The sequence below is a fragment of the Pteropus alecto genome, unplaced genomic scaffold, assembly GCF_000325575.1.
Source record: "Pteropus alecto unplaced genomic scaffold, ASM32557v1 scaffold3, whole genome shotgun sequence".
Taxonomy (NCBI): Eukaryota; Metazoa; Chordata; class Mammalia; order Chiroptera; family Pteropodidae; genus Pteropus; species Pteropus alecto.
Window position 1 is genome coordinate 8,458,908 of NW_006442484.1, and position 23,888 is coordinate 8,482,795.

At 43.2% G+C, this 23,888-nt stretch overlaps 1 protein-coding gene across 1 annotated transcript in view; it reads left to right on the forward strand.

Moving 5' to 3' along the window:
• The window catches only part of CCDC93 (coiled-coil domain containing 93), an 80,451-nt gene extending 57,043 nt beyond the window's left edge, over positions 1–23,408 (forward strand). The window contains exons 14-24 of the mRNA XM_006921431.3: positions 2,422–2,495; positions 3,415–3,496; positions 4,435–4,506; positions 5,860–5,913; positions 7,409–7,471; positions 10,232–10,340; positions 13,999–14,081; positions 15,447–15,463; positions 16,866–16,950; positions 17,857–17,970; positions 22,604–23,408. Of these exons, the coding sequence (XP_006921493.1) occupies positions 2,422–2,495; positions 3,415–3,496; positions 4,435–4,506; positions 5,860–5,913; positions 7,409–7,471; positions 10,232–10,340; positions 13,999–14,081; positions 15,447–15,463; positions 16,866–16,950; positions 17,857–17,970; positions 22,604–22,657 (807 nt within the window). The 3' untranslated portion in view covers positions 22,658–23,408. The remainder of the gene's footprint in view (positions 1–2,421; positions 2,496–3,414; positions 3,497–4,434; positions 4,507–5,859; positions 5,914–7,408; positions 7,472–10,231; positions 10,341–13,998; positions 14,082–15,446; positions 15,464–16,865; positions 16,951–17,856; positions 17,971–22,603) is intronic.
• Positions 23,409–23,888: the final 480 nt, after the last annotated feature.

Sequence of the window (23,888 nt, forward strand, 5' to 3'; positions counted from 1 at the left end):
TTCGTGCTGCTGTCGTATTTTAATGCTGCAGAATCCCTAGCATGAAGTTTGCCAGGTCATGTCTTTGTATAACAATCTGGAGGAGATTAAAGGTAAAACATCTTGATATCAATTTTCTAAGACCCTTATATGCCTCCTAAGGATATAAATCCTAAGTGGCTATAAAGTGGCTTTTTGTACTGAACACTAAATCAAATTGAGCCACCGGCATGTGCCAAAAAGGTAGAGGGTGTGATTTAAGTCAATAATAAGAGAGAGTCTTTCTATCTTCAAATAATAATAACAGCCAATTACTATGTGCTGAATGTATTCTGGGAATGTCACTTGTATTAGTCCATTGAATCTTTACAACAGCCCTAATAACACATTGTTATCATCCCTGTTCTACAGATGGGGATACTAAGGCATAGAGGCCATGCAGGAAGCCATGTCTATTTCGGCACCAAATACCTTTCAAAGAGCTTACTATCTAATAGGGCAGTCACACTAATTCTCATCTACAAAAATGAGAAATTATACAAAACCTGGTTCTGAACAGCTTATGAAGAAGCCTGATTTGGTCAGAATACTGAAGACCAGGTCCTGAATAAGTAATGCACTTTGTCATTGGGCCTCAGTCTCTATTCATCACAAAGATTGAGCAAAGTGAGTACTCTGGCCCTTTCACACCAGTGTTTCCAGGTTTTACCTTTCAGCAACACCTGCCCTTCCAGGATAACCTAGTGGTACTAAAAAATGGGAAACCTGTCTTTCTAATAAAGTTAGGAAAAGTAAAGCAGGACATGGAAGATGAGGACAGATGACTGTGGGGGAGGCTGCATGCCACTGCAAGAAGGCCAGGAGACTGGCTAGCCCCTGCATTAGGGGGAACACCGAGTTCTAGCCTGTCCACTTATAATTTCAGCAATTACAACTTTAATTTCCTGTGTGTGAGGTTGATTCTTTTAGTATATGCAGCACCTTATTCCATCTAAGGGCATTAATTGTCTAAAGGTTTTCTTGATCTATAAACTATTTCTTAAGATTAAAATTTATGTTGAGTTGATACATGTTTTTATGATTTCATCTTCAGATGTTTGATAATTCTTGTCGGTATGCCTATCTTTGACTGAAATTTCCTGTTATCAGCAGTTTGGATTCTGCATCCATTTTATGCAGCCTGCTTCATGTGATTACTCTGTAAGGGTGGGTTCTACTCTTTGGTGGAATCAGTCAATGGTAACCTACATTCAGGGTTGGAGAACTTCTCATTTCTCTGGGTATCGCCAACTCTCTGGGGCCCTGCCTTGCCTTTGTGACTCGAGCGCCAGCTCTTGTATTAGCGCTTGGGTTAAGGGAGCCAGGCCATGTTGCTTAGCCCAGCTGACTATTCCTGATGCAGATCCCAGGCCTGCAGACCAGTCCTTCCTGCATCTTCTAACTCCACACAGCAGGCCTCTCTCACCATCTATTCCTATCTGTTGGCCATCTTTCTTGTCCCCGAGGTTCCAACATAATAGTCTGGAATTTTTAGGACTCAAGGTAAGAAAACGTTGCTGCAACTTGTGCTTAGTCTTTCATTTTCAACTAGAACCCTCCAGAGGTAACTAATGCAACAAATTTCTTACGAATCTTTTCAGAAATACTTTACACATATATAAGTAACATGTATATTCTTTTATACATGTATACATTCATTGTATATGTTCCTTTATATTGATCAGAAACATATTATACTTGGTTTTATACACCTAACAGGTAGATATTAGAGATCATCATTGAAAATACTGATCAGAAACATATTATACTTGGTTTTATACCTTGTTTTCTTCACCTAACAGGTAGATATTAGAGATCATCATTGAAAAGCTGCATTTTTCTTACTTTTTTAAAATGGCAGCTTAGTAATCTATTGTATGATATAACTATACACTTTATAATTTATACTTTATTTTAAAGTTTCTTTAAAAAATTTTTTAAACCTTACTATCTAACTCTGAAAAATGGAGGTGAAATTATTCAAGACAATGGGAGATTTAATCCTGTCCCTGTTAATAACCACAATAGTGGCATTCTGAAATTTAAACCCAGGGCTGACTCATAGCCACTGCTTTCATTTACCCCCTTCCTACTGAAAGGCAGCCACTGTCAACATTACTCTTGACTTTATACCCATTTGCTGCTGTGATTAAAAGCCCTTGCCAGGGTTTCATTAACCAGCAGTATGCATCGGAAGGGTCTGTTTTGTGTCCTGTCCATGTTGTCCCTCTACTCCTCATCCTACTTTTCTTGTCCACCTATTTTCTCAATGTACAGCTAAATCCTGTGGGCTCGGCCACCTGTCAGAAGTGTGGTACAGGTGGAACCAGGGGGAAGAATGGAAGTGCTTACTGTGCTACACTACCAAATCTGTAGCAACGATGCCTCCATTCTCTTTTGCAGTTGAAGAGTTATAGTGAGAAACTGGACAAGGAACAGGCAGCCCTCGAGAAGATAGAATCCAAAGCTGATCCAAGGTAAGAGGTTTTAGCATGTGTTTATTTTCTGTTTGAAGAATGTAACTTTACCAGTGCCTGGTGCCTTAGTTGGTTGGAGCGCCAGACTAAGGAGCCAGCGGTCCTGCTTCAGGCCCACTAATGCTACAGATCCACTAATTCAGGCGCCAATCCAGAATGTGCCCATGGCTTGGGCACGTGCTGAGATACGCTTGGGCCACACTAAATTAGCCACCTTTCTTCTGGGGATCAGAAGCTATGTGTCTTGGGGTTTCGTTCTTGTAATTTTTCTGTTTTTAAAAACTAAGTAATACATTCACAGTACAAAAAGGCATATGGTGAAAAATTCCCCTTCCCACTCCATCCCCCAGCATCCCAGTTCTCCCCGGAGTTAACCTCTGTTACCAGTTTTTTAACAGTACTCATTTTAGCCATATCTCCTTGGGCATAAATGTACAGTCTTTTTCGGCCAAACAGCTGCTGCAGGTTTTTTTTTTCCCCCCCATTTGAATTAGTTGTCTTTAGACAATTTAAATTACATGTAAGAAGCACTTACATTTGATGTTTTTGTCACCAAACCGTTTGAGTGGTAAAATCTCCTCAGTATCACTCATTTAAATGAGATTGTGAAATCATAAAAAGCTTCAGGCACAGATTGAGCAGTTCTGAGTCTGACAGACATTTTTAGCAAAGAAGTACCCACAGCTTACTTGGCTTTATAATATTTGTTTGGATGTAGCCTGATGAACTCTGGCATATAAACAAATAATAATGTCAGTTAAACGGTAGTCTTTATCATTTATGGAGAACCCATTAGACACGGGAAGCGACAAAGGAAATTAAAAAGGGAGTCCCTTTTTAGCTAGGGATTTGGTTTTAGCTGTGATTCATAAAATCATAATGGCTTGCCATATGTCATTTTTTGGTCTTTTCTATGCAGTATCCTACAGAACTTGAGAGCACTTGTAGCCATGAATGAAAGTCTGAAAAGCCAGGAACAAGAATTTAAAGCACATTGTCGAGTAAGTGTTGCTTGGTATCAGCAGACATGAAACCAGAACTCTTGTAAAATCTCTTGCTTTACCTCCCCTTGTCCTGTCATGGCATCCTGTCCTGGTACCATCAAAAAGGTAGATTCATCAAGCAGTTATGTGTCATTTATGTAAAATGAAAGAGCACTGTGGTGAGTACACTCCGAGGACACCAGAAGTGAGTTAGCTTAGTAACTGTGTGTGCCAAACCCTAAAATTGAGAGCACAGTCTTAAAATGTTTTCTGATTTACCAATGTATTTAAAAGTTTTAAAGTATAAAGGAATAACATCATATAAAACCAGGGCTGTCCTGAAAACCTGGGATGTCTGTCTGTCACATCTATAAGCCCTAATTCCTGCCATCTGGGAACTCGGTGTCTAATAGTGGGGGTAATCTATACACAGGTGACCATGACCACAGCAGGACGCAGGAGATGAGTCCTGGCAAGGTCTGTGTGCACTCCAGGGCAAGAGAGGCCACTCTGGCACAGGAGCCGTCTGGAAGCTGGTTCTTACTTAAAGGCAGATAAGGATGGCAAGGGAGGAGGGGATTGGTGAGGCAGAGCTCCAGGCTAGAGGGTACCAGGAAAGGTGGACAGGCCTGTGGAGAAGAAGAAACAGACTGCCTAGCTACTTGGAAGTAGGCTCCAAGCTACCCATTTGTTTTATGTACCAGTGATTACTGCGTGCCTTACCTGCCCTTTAAAAAGAAAGGGCCCTTTTGACTAAGGCACAGCTGCCTATAGCCTCCTAAAAGAATTCTCCCAGGCTGAAACTTGGAGATGTGGTCAGTTAGTCCCTAATGGACTTTTTGTCCCAGCATAAATTTACAAAATATGAAAATAAGACTCTGGATCAAGTTATATAATTGCATCTAATTACTAGCTTGCCCAAGTTTTATACATATTTATTTATATCACTTTTAAAGGAGGAGATGACACGTCTACAGCAAGAAATCGAAAACCTGAAAGCTGAAAGAGCACCAGGTGGAGAAGAAAAGGTAAAGGCCCCAAAGGAGTCCTCCAGACCATGCGGTGCTGTTACCACTTCTATGGTGAAATGATTAGAGGACTAATCAGCGAAAGTCTGGTGTTATAAAGGACTGGTGAAAAAAAGCACTGGTTTCCTTACCATAGTCCTCTGAATGCACGTTCCTCAGCTGGTTTCACCACTTGATTTTGTTAGATTTCTCTCTCTCCTTTCTTTTCCTTCTGGTGGTTAGAAGGCAGCAGTGGGTGTGGATGGCAGCCACTCCACACAGGAATTACCAGATTACAAATCTCTCTCCCTCCATTCAGGAAAGGGGTATTTCCAAGAAATGCCTGACCTCTGTTTCCCACTCAGCTTGTTCTCTAAATCTGGTACCAGTTTACTCATTTTACCCTTTACTCCTGCCTAGGGACATGTCCCACCCTTAAAAGGCAGTAATGAGCAGGAAGCAAGGGAGCCATTTGAATCATTGTTAAAGCTCCAGCAGGGCAGGAGCTTTCTGGACTTGAGCACATCTGGCTCTCTGAACCAAGACTTGGTCTCCCAAGAAGCTAGTGTGGATTTCTATCCAGCATTAAATTACAATGCAAGGACAGAAAACAGTCTGTTTCTCTTACCAAGTGAGACTATAAGGATCTCTGAGTTTTATTTTCCCTTCCACACTTGGTTCAAAGTTTATTTCCTGATTACCACTATGCTTGGGATGTGAGAGCTGGACACAGCCTCAGAACTTATCACTTGCACCTCCTCCCTTGTAGGAATGAGGAATTTGAGGCTCAGGGAGGGGAAGAGACAGGTCCAAGCCAGCCAGCACAGGTGCACGCGTGCGCGCACACACACACACTCTGAGACTGCGCAGGGTAAAGATGCCTCCTCCTGGCATAATGGGTTGTGACTTTTCAGCCAGGCCATAGAACTCTTCCCCGCTGTGAGGACCTGCATGGGGAAATAGCCAAGTCTGACCATGCAGTGCAGTGGTGTCCTGGGGTCATCATCACAAGCCTTTCTTTCCAGTTGTTTCTAAAACTTTTAACCTTTGAGGCTCAAATCATCAGCTTAGTCAGCTTCTGAGTTTGCACAGATCACAAACTTTTAGGATCCCATGTCTCTTCTCAGCAATCTCATCTTAGTAGAGGTATTATTACTCACATTCAAAGACAAGTTTAGCTTGTTAGTGTGTAACAGACGGACATTTAGAACAGTTTGAAATCTGGGGGCTCACAGGGCCTGTTCTTTTCTGTTCCCTGACCAGACATCTGTCAGTGAACTGCCCCCTACTCCCACCCTTTCCTACGTCTAGACCCTCAGCTTCTATCTCATTCACCATACTCAGAAGGGTGTTTCTTACTATTCATCATTTCAGACCCTCTCCAGTGGAGAGCCGCATGATGCCCTCACGTCCGTGATGACTCATAATGTAAGTACCTGCCCATTTTCAGGATTGCCAGTGGCCTCTTTGGCCAGCTTTACACCCTTCCGTGACAGTATTTCATGCCTACTTTAATTTTCTCTACGGCCACCTCCTCATCTGTGGGCTCTCAGGGACATTGCCCCATTTTACACATCTGGTCCCTCAGATGGAGGCAGGATTTCACTAGGGATAGCCTTGAAGGCCACCATTCTGCGGGGTTTTCTCCCAGCACCTTGCGCAGGCTTTCTGTCTTTACTCTGGCATCTCTGCAGAGAAGGGAAGAGGCCTGCATTGGCCATACATGCTGGTCACAACCTATAGGCTCCGAGGGATGAGGCAGTGCAGAAGGAAAAAACTCTCCTTATGGTACTACTTTCCAGGGTCAGCAAACTGTAAAGGGCCAGATAGTAGATATTTTCAGCTTTGTGGGCTAATTTCACTATAGTAGTCATAGTCAATATGTAAATAAAAGATGTGGCAATAAAACTTTATTTACAAAAATAGGCCGAGAGGCAAATTTGACCCAAGAGCGATAGGATTTGACTCTTGGGCTATAGTTTGCTGACCCCTGTTCTGAGTTAAACTAGCACTACCAGCACTCCAGCAAACTTCCAGGAGAAAGAGAAAGAGAGGAGGAAGAGAAGCAGGAAACCCTCTATATGTTTGTTTGCCTCCTTTAGGGTTTCCCTTCCCTTTGTGCAGTCAGAAGCTTCTAGAGAATAGGACCCCTATGCTGAAGTCTGCTCATGCCTATGTGTAGGAGACTGTATTATGTTTCATTTCTTTTCCCATCCTTCTCTCTGTGTATGTCTGTGTGTTTTTGCTAGGGAAGAGGCCATCTCTGACCTCATCGAAGCTTTCTCTAGCCATGTCTTTTACCTCACTGGGTTCAGTGAGGGGCTAGTTTCTCTCTTTTAATTCATCTCTGTCCAAAAGAACTTTCTGCGGTGCTGGAAATATTCTCTATCTGCATTGACCAATACAGTAGCCATTAGCTACATGTGGCTACTGAATACTTGAAATGTGGCTAGTGCAATTGAGAAACTGATTTTTTTTTATTTTAATTCATGTAAATTTAAATATCATGTGTGGCTAGTGGCGATCATATTGGACAGCACAGTTCCAAATAGGAACAGAAAGCAAACCAGCATTTTCTGTAAAAAGAGGCATAGTACAGTAGGTTCTCTTAAGTCATGATTGTCTCTCATTACAGTTTGTTTTTATTGGTGGGGAGGGGAACATATGGATTTGGGGGATACTTAGGAACACTAGATTCAGCCTGGATCCCAGAAGAAGGAAGTTTTGTTATAAAGGGATATGAAAGGATGTCAAGGCTCTCACGTGACATAGGACCCAGACCCTAAGCTTGGCCACTTAAGAAAAGAAATTTGGGGCCTGAGGATGAGGGAGATGTGGTTTAAAAACATTCAACTTCAAAAGACTTCATCAAAGAATGAAAGTTTCCTATTCCCAGATAATTGTGTCCTTTTCCAATTTTTAGGAAGACCTAGACAGGCGGTATAATATGGAGAAAGAGAAACTTTACAAGATCCGTTTACTACAGGTGAGTAAAAACTAGAGACAGAAATACATGATAGCATCTAACTAGGTATGAATGTCCTATAGCAGAACTCGAAAGCTTAGTGTTTGAGAACTAGAGAGACTTGGTACTAAGGATGCTGTTTGCCAATCATCTATCTGGAGGATAACTCAGTGTTTAAGACAATGATAATAACACCTCACATTGGCATGTTACTTTCACAATCATCTCATTTGATTTGATTCTCACCCCAGTGGAGAGTATATATTAGCCTCATTTTCTAAATGAAGAAATTGATTCAATTCCATTAAGTACTTGACCAAGGTCAGGCAGCTGGTAAACGCCAGAGCCAGGATTCAAGTTCCAGTGTTCTTGTCTAATACTATTCCTCCAAAATTAAGTGCTTATTTTAGCTGTCTTAGTTACTAAACCTGGAGGTTTGTGAGAAGGACATTATATATGGGGGTGGTAGGTTTTAAAGTTGTCTCTAAAGCTAAATTCACAGAGTCAGAATCACACTATAAAATTTGTTACATTGCCAGGATATAGCTCATAGCAGCCCAGAAGCCAAGAGTTAAATCGTGTTGCATTTTGGCTCAGGCCTTCTTTCTGTTCTCTGCTGGGAAGGCCAAAAGTCTACGGGGACCAGCGGAACCCTGTGTTTTCTATCGCTGGCTCTTGCTTATTTTGCTGAGCTGTTTAGTTAAATTCGTGTAGGTCAAATTTGTCCTTGTTACAAGAACACTGTACTAATCTTTAAAGAGACAGAATTAAACAAAATTAGGACAGTACAGCCGTATACTTAGAAACTTTTTGACAGTGTGCTTACTATGTATTTAGTGTTGTATTAAGTCCCAGAATAGTAAATGGAATGGCCCATTTTCTGGGAGCTGGCTGGCTCTTTGAAGGCCATGATACAGACCAAGATACGTCCATATGCATCAAAATACAAGGGAGGTGATATGCAAAGTGCAGCCTGTGTGCACAGCTTCAGACTGGCATGAAGGAAGCTGCAGTAAAATCACAAGGGCCTGATCCAGGGCAGGATGGGTGGGGATGGACAGATGGGAACACTAGATTCAGCCTGGATCCCAGAAGGGGAGAGATTGAGAAGCTTTATCGGATGGATAAGAGAAAAAGAGGAGTCAGGGATGTTGCTCCAATTTCTCATTTGGGGAGCAGGGTGGATCCTATGTTGTTAACAGAAAAAACATTAAAGGAGAAAGAATAGGGCTAAACCAGGTGGGAGTGTGACTAAGAATGTCACTGACATTCATTTTGGGCTTTTAAAGGTTGGGGTACTCAACTACGTAGAAATGTCTAAGAAGTGATGGGTGTTGGGTTTGATGCTCAGCATAGTCTGAGCTGGAGATTGAGTGGCAGCACTGTGTAGGTGATAACTGACGCTGTGAAAATGTAGGCTGAGAAAAGGCCCTGGGACTAAACCCTGTGTAAGAATAAACTGAGAAAAAGGAGGAATTCAATGAGGGTTGAGACTGAGCAGGCAGCCAGAGGCGACAAAAACATGAGCCCAAGGTCTCATGGGAGCTCAGCAGACAGATCAGTAGAGAGAACAGTAAATGTTGCTAGAAGTCAAGAAAGCTAGAAACAAAATTACCTATTAGATGTATCCCAGAGGTCTGTGACCTTGGCAGGTTTCAGTGGGTGTTGGAAGAAGCCAGCTGCAGTGGGTGAAGGATGACCGGAGGGCAGTGGGGAGTTAGAGGCACCGAGGGAGGAGGGTATGTGGCTCTCAGGAAGTTTGTTGAAGGAAGGGGAAAGGCTGGTAGTGAAAGATGATCTGGGTTCAAAGAAGGGCTTTTTTATAAGGAGTGAAGGACCTGAACGTATTTAAATGCTAATGAGAAGGAGCCAGTAAAAAGGGAGAGGTTAGAGATACAGTAAAAGAATGAGTAATTATATCGTTAGATTCCTGGGATGGGGCAGTGGAGTCAGAGCCTGAGCACCCATGGAGGGTGTAGCCTTGGGGTGAAAGGAATACATCTTTCCCTCGAACCAGAGTAGATGATGGGTTTCTCACCTGGAGGCTTGTATTTACCCAGTGAATTAGAGACCCACATCTGCTGTTGTGAGTAAAGCAGGCCCAGAGAGCTAGAACTTGGAGAGGCACAAAAGAGAGGCAACAATGAGAGCCCACTTAGTCCTAAGACCTGAAATGTATGGTGGGAGCTGAACAACTTCCTTCAGGCAGCGGTCTTGCTGGGGAAGGTGGTGCTCTGAGCTGCCTGCATAAAGAGCCTGCTCGCCCCTGTGCCACACCCACTGCCCTGCTGCTTTGGATGTAATCAGTGGGGCAGTTTGGCCAGTATTCCCCCAGCTCCTGGTAGAGAGAAAATGCTGGAAAGGTATTTTAGGAATCAATTGTGGGAGCTTTTCAACCAAGAGAAGGAATTTGGTATATGGAAGCAGCAGGGCGGCATCAGTTCCTCGTCATCTGGCACTGGTAGAATCAGTTACTTGGGAGCCTGGTGCTCTGCCTGGGGGCTCTGGCCACAGGCCCATCCCATTCAGACTCCTCCTTCCTGATCCATTAATTTGTTGCCTACTGTGGTTCCAGTTTCCAGCCATACCTTCTCCATGTATTGCAAAGTGGAGAGTCAGTCATAATTTGAGGTGAGGACCTCTGGCCAGCAGCAGAATTTTGGGCCTGCATTCCAGGGCATGTGATTATGCTCAGGTAGGGGTTTGGAGTAATGTTTAGCTCCCCAGAGAACACATAAGGCCTTTTACTAAATAATGTTGTCTCTTCCCTTTTGCATTTAGGCTCGAAGAAATCGAGAAATTGCAATTTTGCATCGCAAGATTGATGAAGTGCCCAGCCGAGCCGAACTAATACAGTATCAGAAGAGATTTATTGAACTCTACCGCCAGAGTAGGTGCATCGACCACTAACAAGCTCTCAAGGCTGGTCCTGGGAGAGACGGGAGGCGAGGGGCTTTGTCCCATTTTAGCGTGGTGGAGTGTGCATCATAGTACAGTCTTTGAAATCCACCACCAGAATGGGCTCTGTGTTATTGGCAGGCCCACTCAGCACTTATTTTACCTTGCCTGTTAGTGGGATACCCATAATCCTGGGAGTGGCACTGAGGTGCTTATACTGGATTGTTTACGCTAATTGAGCTTTTAGAGTAATGTTTCGAACCAGCCGTAATCCCAGTCAGCCATTTGGCTCCACTGAGCTTCCCAGCCACTTTCCAGCATTACCCTGAACATCAGCCCCAGCATCTCTCACTGTCCTCCTCCACAAACTGTCTGGCTGATGTCCTTGCCTTTAATAGCATAATATTCACCTAGTAATCCAGGACTGGATCTCCCTCAGCCTAAATCAGTGACCACATCTTGTCAGGCTCAGGGTGGCCCTCAGAGTTGTCACTGCCTTTCTGTTTCCACTGCTACTGCTATATCTGTTCTTATTTACATCATAAGTCAGCTGAATGACCATTAGCTGGTTTGCAGTCCCTTCTGTAAGTATCTCATCCACGCATGTGATTGTGTCACTTCTTCCTCTGCTGGCAAAACTTTAGAATAAAGGCTATCTCCTTATTTTGCCCGGGATCCTCCCCAGTCTAAATGGCTGCCTGGGGTCCCCCTTCCTACTCTAAGCCCACACTCTGGCCTCACCAGTTCACATACTGCCTCTGAACACACTATGCACTTTGACACCTGAGGTCTTGACACTTCCTATTACCTGTGTCTGGGGCCCTTTCTTTTGTATCTGACAAAGCTTTCAAGACCCAGCTCAGATATCGTCTATAAATAGGCCCTGGACCATCACTTCTTCCTCTAGGCCAGGGGTCCCAGCTCCCAGGCCACAGACCGGTACCGGTCCATGGCCTGTTAGGAATCAGGCCACACAGCAGGAAGTAAGCGCTGGGGTGAGCAAGCGAAGCTTCATCTGTATTTGCAACCACTCACCTGCACTAGGATCACTGCCTCAGCTCCACCGCAGATTATCAGACATTAGATTCTCATAGGAGCACTGGTTCCTGGTGTCAAAAAGATTGGGGACCGCTGATATAGAGTCCTATTCTTGCATGGCCCCTAGACATTTCTGATTGTATAGGTACAAAATTGAATTCAGCCTCCGTACCCTGTTTTTCCCCTTAGTCACTAGGATCACTGTTTAGACAAGCTGGGCCCTCCTTGGTCCACTCTGACTCATGATGCTCTGCCAGCTCTGTTTCTGAGTAATGGTCAAGTCCATTTCTTCTGGACTACTGTAGCTACCTTCTCATCACTGCCTACATTCTCACCCCTTCCCTGCAATCTTGCCTGAGAGATCTTTCTCAAACATAAATTTGATCATTTACATTCTTTAAGAGTTTTAATATTTAATAACTCCTTATAACTTACTGGATAATCTTCAGAATCCTAAGAGCACTGATAAAGTCCTGCATCACAGGGCCAGCATCACTGGCTGGCTCCCCCTCCCCTACACCCCACAGTCCCTCAGTGCTTCATCCTTCCCAGGAGGGCATCTGCATCTTGGCCTGTGAGCTGGTCCCCAAGTCCAGTTGCCAATGTTCTGCAGTTCCTACCTGGCAAACTTCAACCCTTCTTTAAAATCCTCCTCATATCGCCTTGAGATCTTGGCCTCTCAAGCATCCTTCCTGGTTCAATATAGAACATTGTACTTACTTGAATCCAGAATCATACTTCTTTTCATATGTCTTACCCTACCATCCTCAGGATTTATATAGTCACTACATTCGATTCAAATGATCAAGGGCAAGTATCAACAATGGCAGTTTCTCAGCAGAAAAACTGCCTTAAGTTAAATCTTTTCCCTTAATTTTCTACCCTGCTTACTTTAAAGCTATTATTAAAAATAGGAAGTAATAATACCTTATATCTGTATATTTGTTAATAACATGTTAAAGTTATTTTATGATAGGACATTTTTATACCAAAGACCTTTTTCAGTCAGTTGCACGAAAATGTCTACATCATTCATTTTTTAATTATCATCAAATACCTGTGTCCCCCACCCAATCCTTGAGCTGGATGGAGTAAGGGAGACAATTCCATTCCTGAGCAATAAAGCTAAAAGTTGACTGGTTTATCTGTGACAGCAATTTTCAACATTGGCTACCCATTGTAATCACCTGGACCCTGTCCCAAGAAAATCTCATTTAATTGGTCATGGGACTTTAAAACTCCCCAGGTGATTCCCTTTTTCAGCCAGGATTCAGTACCACTGTTCTAAAGCTATTAGCAGTAATAATGCTACTTCATATTGAGTAGTTTGTGATGTGATTTTTAGACAAATTAGGTATTTAGATGTTGGGGCCATTTTTAACTGTTGCATCAAAGTATTTGTAACAGATTATTGACTTCTGATACCAGGTATGTTCAGCAAATCTCCCAAATCTCCCTGACCTCCACCCATCTTTGAGCTGCACTACTGGTGGGAGACACAGATATTACTGGGTATGAAAGTTAAAAGTTGACTGTTTGGCTTAAAGAATCAGATTTAAATGTTAATGGAAGTTGCCCAAGGAAACCAAAATTGACCAGGCCTGCTCTCCCTTCCCCCACTTGTGCTGTTCCAGAGGGAACCCATTTTCGGGGAGCCAGAGCCCATGGAAAACCAGACTCCACTGTAGTGTTGGCCGGTGCCGGATAACCATTATGCATCAGGATCGTTAGCTATAGCTTCACTGAAGCTCTCAGCTTAGGCTCAAAGCCTGACGGTGAATTTAGGTCTTGGGATTATATCTCTCTATGGGCGGCTGCGTATTATGGAAATTTAGAGCAGTGAGGAAGTCGCTCGCATAGGCTCAGAGCTACATGGGGCTGCCCAGCCGCCCAGCCACAGAGCAGAAGGGGTGAGTTTGGGTAGGAACTCTTCACCTCAGTGACCTTATTCTCTGGTGAACACGGCACACTCACAGTCCTGAAATTTGGCCATTTGCTTGTAAGTCATTCTTCTGTAGGGAAGAGTGAAGAAGGGGAGGTGGACAGAGATGCAGAGTAATTTTATACGTAGAGATGTGGGGAGCTCTGGTAAATTAGTGTCACCTTGGTCATATGCACAGGAATAGGAAGAGAATTTACTTCATTGGGCTCGTATTCCGCCTGGATTGGGCATATTGTTCATCGAGGAGATACTCCGGAGGTTCTCTTGAATAGGCCTGTGCTAAGCATGGGCTGCGGCCCTTGCTCCTGGGGGTGGGGGGAGGAAGGAGGCCACACAAACAGTGAGAGGTGAGGTTGCAGCTTCCTCATCTTTGCTGCCTTCCTCCCAGGACTCCTCACCTGAAGGACTTCTCCGAAACCTGCCTGTCCCACGCCTGAACGGTTCCTCTCGCCCCTCCTCTTGGTGAGACCAGTCAGAACTGGCTACTTGCCATCAGCCTGCTGCAGCTCTGCACAGAGTTTTGTGCCCTGCGGGGCTTCTGCCCAGACTGCTGGCAAGAGTACCAGTTCTGACAGGTCTGAGTCCTACAGGGGGTGCCTCAGGGGAGAGAGTGCTTAGAGTCATTTTGATGCGAATTCTTATTTCTGTGCTCATTTTTTTGCATTTACAGTTTCTGCAGTACACAAGGAAACCAAGCAGTTCTTCACTTTATATAATACCCTAGACGATAAAAAGGTTTATTTGGAAAAAGAGGTAAGAATCGTTATAAAAAGAAAATACTTAATCAGATGAGCCCCTGCCAGTGCTGTTGACCCCAGAAAGTTCAAATGAATTTGGTGTCTGGGGTGCATTCAGTTTAAGCAGAAGGAACATCTGTTGTATGCCCAGTGCTGGGATATGGAGACAGAAAGTGTAAGATTCCGTGGGAGTTCATGTTGTCTGGAGTGAAGTGAGACTGGCTGTTGCCCAGTACTGTCTGAGAAATGCTGTCCTTAGGAGAAACATATGGAAGCTCAAGAGGTGCATATGGAGGTGTCAGACCTGGGGGATAGCTCTGCTACACATCCTAGTATTGGGGTCTTCCAACCCAGCATGGGAAAGACTTGCCAGCGTAACTTAGCGACAGGCCAGTTCCTTCTGAGAAAACCTTGAATCCACTGACCTGTCTTCACCAGCAATGTCTGAAGTCGTTGCATTCTTTTAAAAACTAGGAGTATGCAGAAGAGTGTGGGCTTTTTAATTCTAAGCCATATTAACACAGAATTTTGCATTTCAATAAATTGTGGATTTTATTCGAATCCATTTATGTCTATGATATTTTAGCTTTCAAACATCCCAATGGAGTCATAAGGACAGGAATATCATTTCTGTGTTACAGACAATGAACCTCACATCCACGTAGGTAGTAAATGCTTAGTCCTTAGCTCACAAGTTGAGTTAGTGGCACAGCCAAAAAGAGGAAGTAGGTTTCTAGTTTCTCCAGACTCAGAGCCCTGGGGCAGATAGAGGGACCTACTGTGCCAGCTAAGGCAGTTTCCATGGGAATGGAGGCCTTAAATAATGCATTCTGTGGAGGCTCTAGGAGCTTCCCAGCAGTTGGCCACATTGGCAAAAAGATTTTGTGAGAAGGAAGTGGATGGGCACAGTATTCTCACTCCCCTCTCTGACTGACCCTCTGCTAAGCTCATAGCCCTGAACATGCAGTGTTTGCAAGGTCGAAAGGGCTGTGGTGGCAGTTTGCTCAAAGAACTGTAATGTTAGCTTAGCGTCTTCTCTGCTGGGAAGAAGCCTTCCTCCTGCATTCCTATGGTCATAGCATACCAAGGTAGATTCTCTGGGGAAAACTATGGGGCTAGAACATGTTGCTCTTCTTTTCATGTTACTTTCATCTCCATAAACAAGGGGTTTTCTTTCAGAAGCGTTATCCAGAATATATTCTGTGGAAAACTATGGGGCTAGAACATGTTGCTCTTCTTTTCATGTTACTTTCATCTCCATAAACAAGGGGTTTTCTTTCAGAAGCGTTATCCAGAAACAGGACAGGCCTTCACGATTGAGGCAGCACAGGGATATTTCAACCTACTGCTTACAGCTTTTTTTTTTTTCTTTCTTCCTCAGAATGAGAACTTCTCACAGTACGTATTATCAGACTGTCTGTCCTCTTCCCTGTCAGTGCTGTGGTGTGTCCTGCACTTTGTGTCCACTCACCTTCATTTTGCATTAGTGTGACTGAGCAAGACTTAGCACTCAATGTGTGATTCTGACACATGCAAATGTGTCTTGGTTTACATGGTCCTTGAGTTCTTGCAAAAACACAATGATATTAGAGTGCATTTTTAAAAACCCAAGGAATGTCTTAGGAAAAAGTTAATTTTCAAATGAGTTTACTATGCTTAACTACTATAATCTCTTTGTATATTACTTTTGTCTTGCTAAGATTATATTAATACCATTTGTTCTTGAGAACAAAGCTGTTTTTAAATTTAGATATGGAAATAATCTATATAAAATCTTGTGGATTTTGTTTTTAAGTTAATATATATCCTCTAAACTACTTTTTTCAAATATGAATTTTTTTCTCCAGAAATTGGATGGCAAGGCCCACCTGTACCCAGGTCATACCAGCCTTCAAGCATGCCCACTGGCCCAGCCACCATCCAGGCAGCTCTAGGGCCTGTTCTCTGTATACAGCCTTCCTTTCCTTCTAGTACAAATCTCTACTGTCCCCTGGCAGGCAACCAGCGGCTAAGATTTTAATGGATTACACGCTCTAGATTTTAAGCTTCATTTCTAATTAAAACCAAATAAAACACTCATATCTCCCAGATAAGATTCAGTCAGTGACTTACAACCTCGCGATGTTTCTAAAAATGGTGTTTTCATTTTTATTTCCTGACAATTGAAAGAGTTGCAGTTTGAGTGTTTTTGTGATGAGTTCTTCTGTCAGCTTGTTCTTTGGAAGAATTCTCAATCCTTGTATCCATGTGCTCTGTTCCTTCTGGTTTCACTCCTTCCCTAGAACTGGAGGTGAAGGGGAATGTTTTAAGACATCAGGGAATCTACTCGTTTACCTGCTGCTTCTAGGAACAGGGGCAGGTTTCCCAGCCCTGCTTTTAGGAAAATCTCAGAATATGTCAACTAATCTTGAGCAGTGTCTCCAAACTCTAAGATTTTTAAGAACTAAATGGAATTTATTTCTTAAGCAATACCTGCTATCAAAGTAAAAAATGTTTTTGTTAATTTTAGTGACATTTTATTTTACTTTAAGAAAATACATACTACTTATGAAAATTTTAGGGCAAGTAGAAAAAAAAAAGATTAATATTCAGTTATAAAACCAGGCTAATTTTTATGCCTTCCTCAGAGTTTAGAATTCTTAACTGCCTGGGATCCTGGGATTCCTCATTAGCCCACCATGCCTAGCAAAGCCCTGGCTGCCCTTTGGGGCATCATCTGGGTACAGGGCTAACTCCTTTGCACCTCCCTCTTTCTCAGAATCCTGTATTCTGGTCACTCCTCCACTGGTTTTTCTTTCAGAGCCATGGCTTCCCCTGCTGCCCGGGACCAGTTTTTACGTCAGATGGAACAGATTGTAGAAGGAATTAAGCAAAGTAGAATGAAGGTCAGATGGCTTCTTTTGTATAACGGGGCCCAGGTTTTATACTGGTGATGGAGAAGGCCCTGGGAAGAACAGGCTTCTTCCGCTTGTTCTGGCAATGTGCTATCAGTCCTGAAGATGCATCTTCAGTGTCTCTGCAGTGAGCAGGGCCAGCTGTGGGGACCACCTGCACTGGTGGTTCAAAGGCAATTCCTAGCAATAGCTCTCATAGATTGAGCAGGCTAACTGTAAGCCTGTCACAACCCAAATCTCAATGTGGCGGACATGTCCACCTTGCCATGCTTCTACTCGGAGAGCTGCTCTTGCTCAGAGTAAAAAACAATAGGAACTTACTCTGGTTTTTTCCTTTGGCTTCCCGTTCCTGTTTCCTAGGAGATGCCTTTCTGGGGAAGGAAATGGCCTGACCCCTCCTTCTCTCCATCTTCCCCTAGGCTTCATGCCGTCGGTACCACAGTGCTGGATAATTCTCTATTATTTGGGGGCCGTCCTGTGGCATTGTACTATGGTTAGCAGCATCCCTGGCTTCTACCAGTAGGTACCAATAGCACTCCTCCTCACGTTCGTGGCTGTCTAAATTGTCTCTAGACACCGCCAAATGTCTTCTTGGGGGCAAAATAGCCCTTGGTTGAGAATCATGAACCTGTTGATTGAACAATTGTTCGTACTCACCAAAACATTAATAAAAATGGAACAGTTAATGCCCCATGATAGGAGAAATGCTGAATAAATTATAGAGCCTCTGTGCAATATCATGCAAATAAATAAAACAACCTTGAAAAATTATATAAAGAAGGAAAATAGTAGAAGAAAATCTATGAGAATATTAGTGATAGATCCCTTTTGGATGTTGTCAACAGCTCTTGGTCAGAACATGCCTTCCCATTACCATTTCCCAAAATGTTTCAACAGATGGAAAAGAAGAAGCAAGAAAACAAGATGAGAAGAGACCAGTTGAATGACCAGTACTTGGAGTTGTTAGAAAAACAGAGGCTATACTTTAAGACTGTGAAAGAGTTCAAGGAGGTAAGAGGAAGGTTGGGCTGGACATGTAAAGCTAAGGTGAGATTTATGTTCTCCTCCAGATGAGCCTTTAAAAACCAGAGCAATTCTTTGGTTTTCCACTGGTCTGTAATGGGAAATAGCAAGATAGCAGTGTGATCTGACAGTAAAGTGTTGTGTATAGGTAGTTCAAGATTGTGTTGTTCTGAGGCCATCTTGAGGCTCTAACTGAATGTTCTATATGACATCACATCTTTATTTTCATTTTCTTAGCACATAGTAAGTGCCTTAAATTCATAAAATGACATCATCCTCCTACATCAAGGGCTACCTAGAAACAGTGTTTGTAATAGATTCAGATTTGGAACTTTCCTTCCCCTCAGTCTTTGGATGAGGAGGTGCCTTAAGTTGTGTAAGAAAAAGGAGGGTGATCTTGGAAGTGTGCCAGGCTTGGGTTGGAATCCGCCTTTACCACTGACCAGCTGTGCACTTGGGCAATGACTTAATCTTTCCAAGCCTCAGTTTCCTCATTGGTGAGTTCTGCTGGGTCAGATGAGATAAAAGAAAACATCTAGCACTGTCTGGCACCGTAACACCCAACACACTGCATTTCACTTGTCCCTATCTTTTCTCCCTGCATTTGGGCAGGGTTTCTCTTCATTGTTCCAGAAAGAAAAGTATTTGCCCTTAAGACATCTTCCAGAAAAGAGACTATTTACTCACTTGCCAGGATCTCAGCAGCTTTATTTCTGGGGATTTCTTCCCCCATTCTAACCTAAATCCATATGGTTTTAGTGAGTTTAGAGACTGCTGAAAATAGAGGCACTAAAGGTACATGATATCCTGGTGTTTGGTCTACAGAATAAAAAATATAATCTTTCTATACCAATAATTTTGTTTCCGTATATATTTTTAAGATCTTTCTTCCTTCCTTTTTTCCTTCCCTCTGCCCTCCCTCTTTTCCTTTTCTACTTCTCCTTTACCTTTTTGTAATTTAACTTTTAGGAGCCACAACCCATGGACATTTCAAAATCTTTCATTCTTTCAAAAATGTTCTTCCAGCTCCTACCATGCCCATAGGGATATTTCAGATTGTAAAACAGACCCAGTGCCTGTGTCAAGGAGCTTACATTGTGGTGTGGGAGACAGATAACAAGCAAGGAAGCAGAAACAAAAGAAACAAAAACCCTAGTAAACTAATAATAACAAGTAAGAAGTAATTTCTTTGCCATAGGGGCACTAATCTACATGGCATGGTCAAGGAAGGTCTCTCTTAGTTGAGAAGAACTTGGCTATGGGCAGAGCAAGAGTCTTTCAGCCAGTGCAGCTGGGTGAAGGCCTAAGGCTGGGCAGCATGGGAAAGTGAATGAGGTGAGGTACTTGAGGCCTAGAAACTGGGGCCAAAGTTTTAGAAGGGTCAGTGAGTGAGGTGGCACAGAGCAAGCCTGCTGCTTCCCACCAGAGCTCTTTTTTCCCTTTAATTCAAATAACTCACAAAGAGAGAAGGCCCAGAGGAGAAGAAATGCATTTCAAATATTGCTTGGACACACCAGCACTGCCCTTTTGACAGAGACAAAAAGCAAATAAGTCATGGAGATTAAGTATAAGCTGTCAAAATCAAAGCAAATAAGTGGAATGGAAAGTTCATGCTTGCACTACAGTCTCTCAGGGCTGAAGGCTTGGGGTGACCTCTAAAGAAAATCGTTCCTTCAGCTTTGTTAAGCGTTAAGATTTCTGTGTTCTTGCCTCCGCAAGTAGTTATTCACACACCAGAGACCGAAAGTGGGTCTTTGAGAGTCATAGAGGACCCCTAGACCAGGTGCTTGCCTGTGCCTAAGTGTTCTTCAGTTCAGAGCAATTTAAGAAAAAAGGGAAAGGAAATGTAATCAGTTTTTCAAACAGCTAAATATATTTCATTTAAAGGACTCACCTTTTAAAAAAAATAACATCTTGTTTTTTTGTGTTAAAATTGTCTTCTTCTTAATAATAATAATATGTAGTCCTTTTTTTTGTTAACAATTTGCTTGGCAAAAATTTTAAATTAGCAAACTTATGTTATGTTCCAAAACCTTAAATTTTCTTCCACAAGCTCCTCTGGGGTAATTCAAGGCCACCATAGGTGTTGAGGAGGCAGTGGTAATGGAGGCTTGCTTGTTGCTCTCCAATCCCCACCGTGTAATTTCAGCCAGAATAATTGTGCTATTTTACATGTCGCAGCTCAAAGTAAGATCTCATATGTGGTAAAAAAACAAAAAAAAACAAAAAACCAGTTTGAAAAGTTGGACTTTCATCCCAGAGTAGAGTCTGCTCCCAGAACCCGCTCTGTCTTGCCTTCTTTACCTGCCTCTTCCCTACCTGCTTGGTCTTCTGCTCCTAAGTTCTGAATTCCCACCACATCCCAGTCTCTCACACTTGTGTTGGGCAGTAATTACTCTTAATGCAGAGCACAGTATTGTTGCCCAGGATGTGGTCTTTGGTCACCTGAGTAGTTCCTTTTATTAGGTTGCACACTAATTGAGTACCAGTGATGCTCCACGGGCTCCATGTAGGCACTGAGTCATGCCCTCATCCTGACTCCCAGCCTCCCTCTGCCTTTTTGATTAGAGATATTGAGTTCTCTCTAAAATTCCATTGGCTGGCTTGCCCTGGGAGAGTTCGTTAATAATAAGCCTGCCAGGAAACAGCACATACTCTAAAATCATTTTAATTGCAATATTACATTAATTGTATCTCTAAACCACAGTCTCTCACAAAGTCACCACACCAAGATTTCAATTCTAGCCTAGCACTGATAAATGCAAACCATACACTTTTATGAAGGTGGCTTTGCATACATAATCTTGAGTGAGCTGAGGTGCTGTGTCTGGCACATAGTGGGCCCTATGGTCTTTAGCAGGAAAGAAACAGAGGCAAGGAGACATTTTCCCTTTTCTTCTAGAAAGAAATGTCTACAGGACCCTTTCTGGATGTGCTTTGGACAGACACTATCATTCTGTAGTCTCCCAAAAGGCTTCAAGTAGATTGCATGGAATTTAATCAGTGCTCACACATGCCAGGTGACAGCCTAGGATATCAGTGTGGTGTGATATACAGGGGACTTTTATCACGAGAGTATTTTGATGCTTCTGAGTCATTTTTGCCTCATTTAAAAGGTGAGGTGGATGACAACTGAAGCTAATTCGTTCGTTATTTTATTGTTTTATCTTTATGTGAGAATTTTGAAAAATACACAGAAATAGAGAAAGTACTCTAAGAATATAACACTCTGCCTGTTCTTGCTCCATCTTTACCCCTCCTCACTTTTTTTCTTTTTTTAATTTGGCTGGAGATTGTTTCTCCCAAGCAAGTCTCAGTAATTCATTTAAAAGGAAACCTTTCTCTTAACTTTCTAATAGAACAAATGTTACTCAATTTCACCTTTTTTCTCTTCTCACCCCCAGGAAAATTAACTGCCTCCCCCTCCAAAAACATGTGCTCAAAAAGTGTCAGAGCATCTGGCTTCTGGTAGGAGAATTCAGCCTTACCCCCAGCCCAAGAGCCTGGCTATTCCCCAGCTCTGAGCGGAAGTGTAAGCCCTACAAGTGAAGCAGCACTTGTCTTAATAAAACCAGGGTCATTGCAGCCATGAGCCATGATGCTGCCAAAAGGAGCAAAGGGCTTCCAGAAGGCTGAGAGCACTTAGCCAGGCCCAGGGAGATGGAAACATTGGTTTTGGGGGTCTTAGATGCAGAGTGTTCAGTGTGAAACAAAGTTTTTCTTCTGCACTAAGTGACTCTCCTGGGTAGTATGGCTACTGGAGGTCTGGCCACACTGCCGTGCCTGGACCCTTGTGCTCAATCTCTCCAGGCTCAGGCTCTTCCCACCACCATTTTCACCTTTCAGTTTAAAGCACTGGTGCTTATGACATAGCCTGGGAAAGGGGTAGAGGTTTTTGCCAGCAGATGGCAGTATCCTGAGTTATCAAGGCCAGTGGGAGCAAGGGAGCAGGAGGACACACAGTGAGAAGCCTTTGAAGATGTCTCAAGAAGGGAATACAAAATGATGCAGAGGCGACCTTACACTGCCTTATGTCAGTTCCATAGGCAGGGGATGGGGCCAGTGACCTCCCACGGTAAATCCCTCAGCACATGTAGTAATAGATATCACACAGTCCCTTGATGCACCTCTCTCATGTCTTCTGTGAATTTCTTTCTTTCTTAAAGTCAATATTCTTAACCTTCACTGTTATCAGAGTAAGAACTTTTCTGTTGTTCTGCCTGCTGTGCTCCTTAGTCCATCTCCAAGGACATTTCTCCCTCCCTCCTTCCTCACCTTAGTAATCCAAGATTGGCACGTGTCTGCTTTCTGTCTCTGTCCCCTTGAAGGTTTTAGAGGCTTCATAAAGTCTTTCAGAGTGACAATACGTAATCTTTTCATCCTGTTCTTAGTCCGACAGTGCAGAAAGCAAGTGTCCTTATAGCGGTTTTGGCTCTGAAAGTCAACACGTCACCAGGAAGTTTCACTCACCACGCCGGTGGCAGCATGCTAAGAGGCGGGTTTAGTTGGTCAGAAGGTTTATCCCATGGGACTGGGGGAGGGACAGTAAGACCATATGAGCCTCACTTGGGTGCTAAGGCAGCCACTACCTCTGCACACACTCTCTCTGCTTCCTCTGCAGGAGGGCCGCAAGAATGAGGTGCTGCTGTCCAAGGTGAAAGCCAAGTCCTCCTGAAAATTCCCAGCCATCATTGTACGTCACTGATTTTTTTTAAATGCCATATATCTGCTGCAAGGTCGTGAAATGGTTCTGAACGCTACACTAGAGAGATGAGGTGTAATGATCTCAACACCTTGGATCTTTTTTTCTCCTGTTGGCTTCCATTCCATCTCTATGTTGGTCATTGTTGATGGAATCAGACAGTATAAACAGTGGCTTCAATAACACGCATAATCTGAAGAAATGTGGGCAGTATTTGTTCTCTGCGTCCATTCAACTTTTATTTCTCCAGTACTATAGCACATACGAAGGTACCTATATTTGTATGGACTCTCTGAATAAAGAGGAATTCATTTGTTCAGCAAATGTTAATTGAGCAGCCACTGAGAAGTAAGCATTAAGGAAGATAGAAATATAAAACACAGCCCCTGCATATCAGGCACCCAGCAAGTGGCCCAGAGAGCAGATACAGCCCACTCAAACCCAGAGCTTGGCCACCTGGATTTTTTTTTTTTAGTAAACAAAGTCCTTTATAGCTGAACGACCATCCCATGTGAGTGTTGGTCACTTGGGCCCTTCACTTGCCCATGGTACCTTTCGTCTCTGGCTTCTCAAAATGCCCGCCAGCAGGTTTAATGGTGTAGTAATGAGAATGAAAACTCAGTGTCTGCCATTGGTTTAATCCCTATACGCTACTCAAGCTCATGTCACCAAAAATTGAAAATAGGGCCCTCGTATTAAGGACTTTAATAAAAATGATACCTTATCATGCCCTAGTTCTCATTTGAGTCACAGCCAACATGTGAATGGTCTTATGGACCTCCCTCATTAAGAGCACATTCCATGTGCCCTACACACTAAACAGGTCATAGTCTAAGCATGGAAATGAGACACACATTCTCTGCAGCTCAGAACAGTATGTGTAAATCACAGAGCAATAGACTATGAGTAGGTATCAGCAGGTATCATAGGAGGAAAAGCAGTGAGCTGTGCAGAGATCTAGGGGACTGGGAAGGCCGTTTTGGATAAAGATAAGACTATAAAAATTAAAGAGCATGCGGGAGAGTACAAGGCATGCTTGCTGGGGGAGGAATGGACGAATCGGGGCACAGTCTCTGTGCAGGAGGCTTTAAAAAGCAGCCTAAAAAGATGGGATGGGACCAGCCTTTGGAGGCCTTGAAGGGACAGCTGAGGGGTTGACTTTATCCTCTGGAAGTGAGCAGCCCAGACCAAACACGGACTTCCT